The sequence below is a fragment of the Dendropsophus ebraccatus genome, chromosome 14, assembly GCF_027789765.1.
Source record: "Dendropsophus ebraccatus isolate aDenEbr1 chromosome 14, aDenEbr1.pat, whole genome shotgun sequence".
NCBI classification, from domain to species: domain Eukaryota; kingdom Metazoa; phylum Chordata; class Amphibia; order Anura; family Hylidae; genus Dendropsophus; species Dendropsophus ebraccatus.
The window spans coordinates 33,034,479-33,044,876 of record NC_091467.1 but is presented as its reverse complement, the minus strand read 5'-3'; the positions used below and the strand labels follow the sequence as shown (position 1 = coordinate 33,044,876).

Below are 10,398 nucleotides of genomic sequence, written 5' to 3'. Positions count from 1 at the left end.
TAGCAACCAATCACATCTCAGGATTCATTTTACCAGAGCAATTTGAGAAATGAAAACTGAGCTTTGGGGTATTACAGGGAAATCTATCAAACTGGTGTACTTTACACCATGTTTGATAAATGTCCCCCTTTAAGTGTGATCTCCCCCTGACTCAAAATCATTTCGCTGAGATAGTCACATAAAACAAGCCTACAACGAGGCGATGGGATGTTGTTGTCTTATTGTGGTTTTACTGTCCCATTCTGTACGCTCCATTGCTTCCTCTGGACTTTCGCTCCACCAATCGGCAGTATATCCTACTGTTCGTGATGACTACTTCCCATCTGAAAACAATAAATACATGTTGGGAAAAAAAACAAGTCTACAGGACTGCCTTGCCATGCACTTCAGCCCCGCTCCTTCTACCAAATACTATGACTTTGACCTTTTAAACCTTTTGACATGTCTCTAGCTTTGTTTGTTTTTTTATGAAAAATACATTTTACCACCAAGGAATGTTTGTTTAGGGGGTTTCTGGAATTTTTACCAAAGGGAAAAAATGCCCATTACTCACCAGTTAAATCCCCTGCCATTACAGCCCTGCTAATGTGGTGGTCCCCCTTTCTTTACTGCATTGTGGCAATAAAATAGCCATTTAGGGCCGTATTACATGGGCCGATTATAGTTTGAAAAATCGTTCGGAATTAAACGATAATCGTTTTGTGTAATAGCAGGCAGCCATTAAATGACCAGTGAGAATCGTTTGATCGTTTGATAGACTCTGGACCTATATTCATCATTGATTGTTCACAAATCGTTCAAACATTGTTTGGTGTAATAACGCATCCCTAGGCCGTTCCCTGGTGAGTAACAATCATCGCCCTGTGTAATAGGGTGAACAATTTAGGATCGTTCATCATAGTGGTTATTTGAGATTGTTTACTGTTAGTGGCTGAAAAATTGTCCAGTGTAATAACACCCTCACCCACGGGACCACTGCAGCCAAACTTTGGCCTCAATGGTATCAGTTTCAACAGTATTGTGGGTATATAGAGACATCATGACTACAGCAAAGTAAACACAGCCCAGCAGAGACCCCTGGAGCTACAGTGATGCAAATGTGAGGGCATTATCATGCCTGTAAAACGTCTTTTATTATTCCATGGCATATCCCCCAGGGCAAACCTTTTTTTTGTTGTTGTTCATTCCCAGAAAAGCCCTTTTGTGTTATCACAATGTACAGCCAACACTGGGAGAGGTCCAGACCCATACATTAAACAAATCCAAGCACTCCCATATACCCAAGGGAAGCCAAAAATGTGTCATCCTGACCCCCACATGGTCGGGTTTGTTAGGTCGAATGGCACATACCTCCATGCTATTCAATGGAGCTGAATCACATAAACAAGACACATACCTTAGTGATATACTTATGATTACCATAGGACTCTAGGATTGGCCCAACAAGGACATCGGACGCTAAACAGGGGGTAAAATCACCCTCAGAACTAGCAGAATGCTGAACACATCAGCTGAGGGCTGTGCAATAGTGATGAGTGAATGTTGGTAAATGTTCGTACGATCATGACGCTAATTGTTCGTGTTCACCGATCACAAACAATCCATTGATTGGAATGGTTACCACGATAATTTTCGAACATATTTGAACTTGCGAACATACGCAACTGCGTAATTGCTTCTGATAGTCTGTACGCATGTGAGTAACTCTAGACCAAAACGTACGCATTCTGTAAGCAACTGCATAACTTACGCTTTGCACCTGATAATCTGTACGCATTTGCGTAGATCGAAACGTACGCTTCTAGTGTACATTCATTACTTGTTTGTGAATGTTTGCCGAACACAAACCGATCACGATCATTCCGTTTTATCTTCGTGTTCGGTATCCGAACCGAACGTGGGGATGTACGCTCATCACTACTGTGCAATGCAATTTTTTTATATCAATAAATGTACTTTCTACTGAAAAAAGTGAGGGAATGGACTTCATTCATTTGAGCAGAAAACTGGCACAATGTTTACAGTGTATAGACACCTTTTATATCTATAGTGAGAGCTTCCAGAAGTGAAAGCGAAACCACAAGTTTGTGAAAGATGGACACTGTTTATTTGTTTTTGCCAAATCTTGGTGAAAAGTATCTATTGTATCTAGAGAATTGCATCTGACTTCTTGTAACCTATGTAAGGTGTCCAGTTCAGTTGTATGTGTATGATACTACTGATCAAGCTCATTGAGAACACAAGTAGTATTTCATTGGCTGCATGTTCATGCATAAAGGAGAAGAAGAAGGGAGCATGATCAAAAGCAGCGGCAAATAGGTGAGAGCAAACCAGATCAAAGTCTGCAAAGCACATGGAACAGAAAACAGGGGAGGGAACCTAGAAGGGGGTGAGAGGGCAGGGAGAGGGCGTAGAGTCAGATGGCAGTGCCAGATCCCAGACAGGACACCAGCATGTGGGAGGGCAGAGATAAGTGGTAAGGAAATCTGCACTAGTGACATATAACAGACACAGACCAGGGCAAGTACAGGGTAGGAGTGGTAACTGGAGGGGGTGAGAGGTGGAGGGAGGGCTGGGAATGAATAAAGAGGATAGAAAGGGAGGAGATGACAGAAGGAGGAGAAGCTAAAGGGAGGGGAGAGATAAGAAGAGGAGGAAAGGGGTGAAAGAGGGAGGGCAAAGATGAGATGGGAGGTTTGTTGCAAAACAGCTCTCTGGAAGTGATGACACCAACAGAAAAACCTTCCAATAACTTCCTATGAGACCAAGAGCCCAGTACCAGCTACACAGCGGGGGAGGCTGCACTGCACACACAGGACTGTGGAGGAGGTATACACATGAGGCTGGACTTGTATATACAGGAGGCTGCTGAGGACTGGACATACAATCCATAGGAACAGACTGCACTGTAAAGAAGATCCACACTGGGCTGGAGACATAGGAAATTACACAGCGCTAAAGTTACACACAGGAGGAAGCTGAAGCTAGTAGTGCACAGGGAGGCTGGATTGCACAAGACTTGTACAAAGGAGGTGCCTGCAAACTGACCCACACGAGGAAGCGGTGCTGTGCTGGACATATCACACAGGTTACACATTCCAGCTGGATTATAATGCACATAGGATAAGGCGGTAGGAAAGCAGGTGATATACAACAGGCAGTATACTATACAACCCAAAGCTGTATGGGGCAGAAAAAATACAGGAACAGGAAGAATACAACTCTATATATAGAGGAGGGTGGTTACGCATCTTCACAAAAGGTAGAATTCACTAGCTGACAAGGCTGCAGCAGACCCAGCGTGTATATACAGGGTCACTGAGGAGCACTTCTATAAGGGCAGTGTCCCTAAGTAACCTCATGTCCTCCAGAGGTCCACCTCTCCCACCAGGAAGTCCAATGAATATGATGCGAGGACCAAGCCCAGGACTGTACAGGAGCCCACCAGGACCTTACCAGGTAATTTACATGATAATAGGAACAGTTCTTCCAGAGAGCTACTTCTATTCAGTGTGTGTGTACAACTTCGCTCAACTTACAATATAAAAGAAAACGTTTAAGTAGCAATTCCAGCATTAACCCAAAATCTTCACATCTAGCATCTGATAGTCAGGGATGTCTGATAATCCACTGCGTTCAGCCTAGAAATAGAATGTGATAGAAAGATAGATAGATAGATAGATAGATAGATAGATAGATAGATTGATAGATAGATAGATAGATAGATAGATAGATAGATATTCCTGATATTCCACCTTAGGCTAGGTTCACACTCTGTAAAAACAACGGCCGTATTTAATAACAATGGCCCATGTTAGTGTGAATATAGCCTTACAAGTGAGTTTTATATGTTTTTCTCTGACTAATAATACAGAATAGTCATGAGGTTGCAATGGTAAATGATTATTTGAATGTTACTGTATATTCCGGTAGGTCCGCAGAGCACCATCACACTTGGGGCTCATGAACATGGCCATACAAGTGCTTGAAGCTCTGCTGGATGTTGTAGGACATCACACAGATCCCTTATTGCTCCAGATTAAAGAGCAGTTTGGAGTTCTGTGCTGCCATACAGGTTATTATGTGCATGAGGCCTAATGGAGGTCATACACATCAGAGAAAAAGTTAAAACGATATGAGAAAAATCATTCGTGAAGGTTCTAGTTAGATTGCTGTCTGAAAAATATGGGCTGTCTTGCTGGATTGGCTAAGGGCCCTATTACATAGAGGGATTATCTGTCGAATCAGGCCATTTCTGCAGATTATCGGTCCATGTAATAAGCTGTCATTGTCTAGGCGTGCCTTTTAGATCCTAAAATCTTTGTCCGCCAACGACGCATTGCTACGTGTAATATCTTTGCGTGGTCAACAGCAAACTAATGTGACCACGCTCCCCAGTGCCTCTGCCCGCTGATATCTTCCTGGCTTCTGCCTGGTCCCACAGCCACCACGAAAACTTCAGAAGTGGTCTCTGAAGGCCAATTACTGACCCCGGCCGTGTAATATGGCCCTAAGGCTCTGTTGGCTTAGGGTACTATTACACAGAACGATAATCGGCTGAATTGGCCCAATTCGGGCGATTATCGCTCTGTGTAATACATACAATGATCAGCCAATGACAACGATCATAATAATAATTGTCGGGCAGCCGACCTATGTGTATGCGTAAGCGCAGCCGGCGACTGATGATTTACATTACCTGTCCAGGCTGCAGGGCTCCTCGGTCTTCTCCCTGGGTCCCACGCGCTCTAGCTTCAGAGGGGTCAGCTCAAACAGGCCGCTCTGGAGTGGGGTGGGACCCGGGGAGAAGAGCGCAAGAGGAGCCCTGCAGCCTGGACAGGTAATGTATAAAGTTAAGCAAGGGCTGCAAGGACATTGGTAATGTTGTCCCTGCAGCCCTTGTTAAACGATAATCGGGCCGTGTAATAGACCCAGTAAACGAGCGCCGATCTGGCAGATCGGCGCTCGTTTACAGTTACTATCAGGCCTTCATCGGCCCGTGTAATGCTACCCTAAAGAACAAATGTGACATGATTGACCAGTTATAGAAAATCACTGGCCTCTTTGCACAAGCCCACTTTGTTTGCAATTTTTTTAACTTTATCCCCGATTTGCCAGTTCAGTCTGGCATGGACGACAGTCAGATTGTTTGCAACTACTGCATATGCAATTGATCAGCCTAATTCCGACTAGTATTAAACTTCTTTGTATGGACAGCTTAAGTAGCATTTCCATTGTTTAGGTATACAGACCTCTATTGCTGTTTCTTTAATATTGTAAACTTGAATGACCGCGTTGCCCACAAGCGACAGGTGAGAACACCACCATTCCAGATGATACATAATTGTTGAAAGTAATGGTCTAATAGGATAGTCAATAGAACAGCATCACAGAGGGCAGGGGAGATCGTCATAATGGAGGGCCTGTCTCTATTGCTTTGCGGTGGGCCAGTGCTCGGGAATAGACCGGCGCTGTGTTTGGGAACCGGGTGGTGGTTCAAAAAAAGAAATGCGCCATCCCCGCACCGACATACCCGCGCCAGTGCCAATAGAAACCCCAAAGCGATAGACCTGATGGTAAATTCACTTTAAGAAAACCGATCACAGCTCATCTTTTAAGCAATTTAGAAACATAGAAGATGAAAATGACGACTTGGCCCATGTAGTCTTCCCCTTTACTTGAGAATATTTGAGAAAAGAATGCTGACATTTGATTGGATGTTATTGAAAAATCAAACAATTTGCTGTCTCAGACAGACTAACAAATCTAGGCCACTGGGTACATTGATGCCTTTGTGAAAGTAAGAAAAATCTTTAAAGGGTACCTATCCATTTAAAAGATTTTTTAAAAACCTCCATGGTTTTACAGAACAGTATTTACTCCTATTATGCCATGATATAGTGCACTGGAGTGAACACGCTTTATGATTTATATGCTTATTTATACACTTATTTATATGCTTATTTATATGCTTATTTATACGCTTTATTTATGATTAATATGATTTATAGTACATTACTATAGATGAGATGTGAGGCGAGAAGAGGTTACTGATTCACCAACTTTTCAAGCTTCTGTGTCAGCATAAATTAAAGAAACAGCAGCAGCAGCACAGCAAGTAAGAGGTTATACTGAGTACTGAGCTGCTGCTGCCACGTAGATGAGAGGAAAGCCTTGATTTAACTTTCAGGGACAATGAAGATACTTTTTTTTTTGTGATTAGTTATCCATAAATAACCTAAATTATTTGGTCAGCATACTCAGATGACCCGATTGTGTGTTTGATGGCTGTTTGATTGTGTGTTTGAAGTGTTCAGAATCCTTAATACATACTGTATGTCCCACATACACCACCCATACCCTATTCTGGTGACATACTATAACTGTGTGAATCAGGTTTTATACAAAGATGCATGTAGGGGAGGGGGCATTAGCATGCAGTATCACATGTCACTTTTAAGGAAGTATTTTTCCCTTAAAGTCCTACTCTAAGGGAGAATACAGTGTTACTTCCTGTTGGCACCATAATTTGTTACGTGAAGTACTATTGGTACAGACCTATAGCTAACAACAAGACTTTAAAAAAAATTAAAGTTACACAAATGAACACTCTATTCATTCTTGCTTGTGCATTACCGAACATTCTTTCGCCAGGTTTATCTCTATTCATCTTGGAGCCATATGCCCCCATTCAACCAATCACTAGCACCAATTACATGGTACACTAAAATTCCCTATAGACAGATATACAGTAAAACACTGCTCTAAATTCTTGAACTTTTTCTCACATACAATACATAAATACAGTGATAGGCTATCTCCAGCATCTCTTATATACAATGAATGGAGTGCTGCGACTTGTACATAGTTGATCTGCGCTCGTATCGGGTTCTAGTGAATCCACACTTATATCCCTGCAGTGATCTGCCAGTATAAAAGGTCCCTTAGCCCTGTTTCTAAGCATAGAACAATTGTTTCTGTATTCCGTGACTGGGGGTATCCAGGTTAGAACGTGTACTCTTTGAAGCAGGATTACCCAGAAAGCCAAAAGCTAGAAGGCAGCAAATTAAAGAGAATGCCGAGCCGTGGTGCTGACTAGGCCTTTGTTTGACTGCTGTGTCTTAACTTGTCTAGCCTCACTGTTGTTGAGTGACTTATAGGCACTTTAGGTGAAGAAGAGGAGGAGGGGGTCAAATAGAAAGTGACTATTATTTTTTTTCTTCTTTGTAAAAGTCAGTAAAAGCCGTCAGAGGTGAAACAAATCTCATGAGAAAGTCAGCCGTGCAAGTTATAACAAAGTAATAATTCTGCCAGAACAGAAAAAAAGTTATATTGTTTTCAATTATCCAGTTTTGGAAAGTTGATCTCAAGTTATTGAAAAATACGAAGGATTAATTGAAAGTTGCGTTTTAAGGTGGAATCTGTCCATTTGCTTCATGCATGAGGCTCATAGCTCTCATGTAAAATGTAGCATAGACCCACATTCAACCAAGTGAGGCTATGTAGGGCTAGGTGCATGGCATCTTCAGAATAAGCCCCGATTACTATCATAGGGTATTTTCCTACTATGGAACACACGCCAAAATTTCAAGTGGAGGCCACGCGGCAGACTCCGCTTGAAGTTCCGCTTGTCCCATAGACTCAATGATATTCTGAAGCTCAATCAGCAGAACTCAAAAGTGCAGCAGTCTTTCTAAATAAACATATAGTGGCCCAAACATAGTCACTAGATGACTACATTCGGGGTAATTATAGCCCACGGCATTAAACCCTGGTTTACATCAGCATCCTGGGTGTTGACAGGATGCCAATGTATAACTACAAGATGGAATCCTCCAATCCACAAAGAGCAATCACAGTTTTTTTGGGAACAGATCGTAACAGAATGCAAAGTACAATGACCATATAAAATTGATCAAAATATATATGAAAACAAACTATTGTACAACGTGTTTCAGGGCTGGACCCAACTCTTCTTCAGGTGCATAATATATACAAGCAGCAACACACACATATATTAAGTTTCGTCCTTGAATCACCTTGTGTGATGGTTTGGTTTGTTACATATTTTAATAACTGTTTATTTGGTCATTGCACCTTGCATTTTGTGGACGATCTGCACCCGAAAAACATGTGATTGCTCTTTGTGGATTGGAGGATTCTATCGCTTACTTACCCCTGTATGGGTTCACAGGGAGGCTGCAGTCTTAGTTCTTTCATGCTGTTGGAGAGTTGCACCTCATGCTTGCACAACACCGCCAGGTGAGGGAGTCTGCATATACTACCTTTGAATTATATCATGTCCTGGTGATACTACACCATTGAGCACTGTCTTCAATTCTCTCTCTAGAGAATATATAACTACAACTGACACACAGACTCTGTGTGAAACAAGCCTTAAAGGGGTATTTCAGAAAAAAATTTTACTTTTCCCCTATCCACAGCATAGGAGACCCCCCGGCCATCTCCGTATCAAACCCTGCCAGCTCTGTTATGAATAGAGCCCGAGTCGACAACTGACCCACGGCTCTATTCAGTTCTATGGAGCAATGGAAAGAGCCGAGTACATCGCTCTTCTGGTGCACTCAGCTCTTTCCGTCGCTCCATAGGAATGAATAGAGCCACAGGTCATGTGCCGACTCGGGGCTCTATTCATAACAGAGCCGGCGGGGTCCTACTTTTCCTCTATCCTGTGGATAGGGGAAAAGTAAATTTTTCCCGTAATACGCCTTTAACCAAATGGAATGTTCTGTGTGTTGACAATATTAAGAAATTAGACCTTAGTTCGTGGTGAAGAAATAGACTTTATAGGCTACAAAGTGCAAGTAAATGGAACATTTTAACTACCTGGACTTAATTATGTTAATAAGTATATAATGGCTCAGATATTAGTCAGCGTTTTATAATTTTACTGCAAATAATTAGCTTTCAGATAAAAATCCCATCATTGTATCTTTCCCCTCCCCTACTCTCAAAGAGCAGCAGCATATGACTACCTCATGACACAGACCAACCACGAGATTAACATTTGCAACGCTGCAACAAGAGAAAATAAGAAAGTGAAGAATACAGTGACCGGGCACACATTAGATACAGAATGTGTTTTGCTATAATAAGCCAAATATATTTTTTACAATATGGAGGGAGAAGGCCGGAGAGTTTATTGCTAGAAGTCCTAATCGGTAACGTCTTACACGACAGCTTTGCCCTGTGTTTGTCTACTTTCCCTCCCACAATAGCAGTAGAAGCGTTAAGTGTAACAGCGACTTCCCAGCATGCACTGTTCAGCCTTTGGAGAGGAATCTGGTCTTTCCTGCTTGGCGAGGTGTGTAAACAGCACACCTGGTCTGCGGGAGTGGAAAGAGGAAGGTGGGAGCTATCATAAGACTGAAAGTTAGGAAAATAAAGGAAAGCCCTTGAGAAAATGCTTGAATACAGAACACAACGAAATGGTGTCAGCATTGTGGGCAGCACAATATAATATGATGGATCGGATTAGCTTAAAAACTAAAGTGTATGAACAAAGCCCTATATAAGTTAGGGCCATTTTGTGTGGTGCTAAGATAGGTCCCCCATTGTAGAGCCCTGGGCTTAAATTGTACCTCCAGGGACTTCTTTTTTATTATTTTTTATGCCTATTGTGTGCACTGTGCATTTTTCTAATTCACATTGATCTAGAATTTGGTTGCAGAATAGGTTTCCAAGTGTCCATGATGAATACAGGTAAACTTCTTTTTTTCTGAACTACCCCTTTAACTTATAATAGCAAATTATAATAGCAAAGTAATGTCCTCTAGGGAAAATTAAAAAAAAAAAAAAAAAAAAAAAAAAAAATAAGACAAAAACAGCTACGGCTCTTAGAAAGTAAAAAAAAAAAATATATAATAAAAAGTGGCTCAGTCCTTAAGGGGCTAAAATACCCTCCAACTATCAGAGTTAGTACAAACTATGTGCATATAACAGATAAACGCACCAGAATTGAGGCGGTATAAACAACCCGTGTCACTATACTCCAACAGCAATTCTGTAGGGACCTGTTATAATTCATGCTGGATGGATGACAAATTGGAAAGATCTGAAAGAGGACCTGTAGCCAGATGTTACTATAATTAAAGGGAATGTATGGCCTAGATTTGTTTTTACTGATTAGATCCAGATACTGGAACATGTTGTATTTTACTAATCTGTTTCTATTTTCTGATTGTATTTTTTTTATTTGTAGAATATTATTATGGGGGCTAAGTGACATGCCTTATGGCAAACCTCATGGACATAGACACTATGAACATCTTCAGACCCTATTCTTTATGTAAGACACATTTGTGAGCTTACTCCAAGGGCTAGTTCCACAGAAGAGTGTGGTCGAATTGTGAGCAACAGCTCTTGTGTGTATCTCTG

The 10,398-nt window shown here is 41.6% G+C and overlaps 1 protein-coding gene across 1 annotated transcript in view; it reads left to right on the top strand.

Annotated features, from left to right (window-relative positions):
• Positions 1-2,667: 2,667 nt before the first annotated feature.
• The window catches only part of SMARCD2 (SWI/SNF related BAF chromatin remodeling complex subunit D2), a 32,951-nt gene continuing 25,220 nt past the window's right edge, over positions 2,668-10,398 (top strand). Inside the window, exon 1 of the mRNA XM_069953325.1 lies at positions 2,668-3,459. Within this exon, the coding sequence (XP_069809426.1) occupies positions 3,361-3,459 (99 nt within the window). The 5' untranslated portion in view covers positions 2,668-3,360. The remainder of the gene's footprint in view (positions 3,460-10,398) is intronic.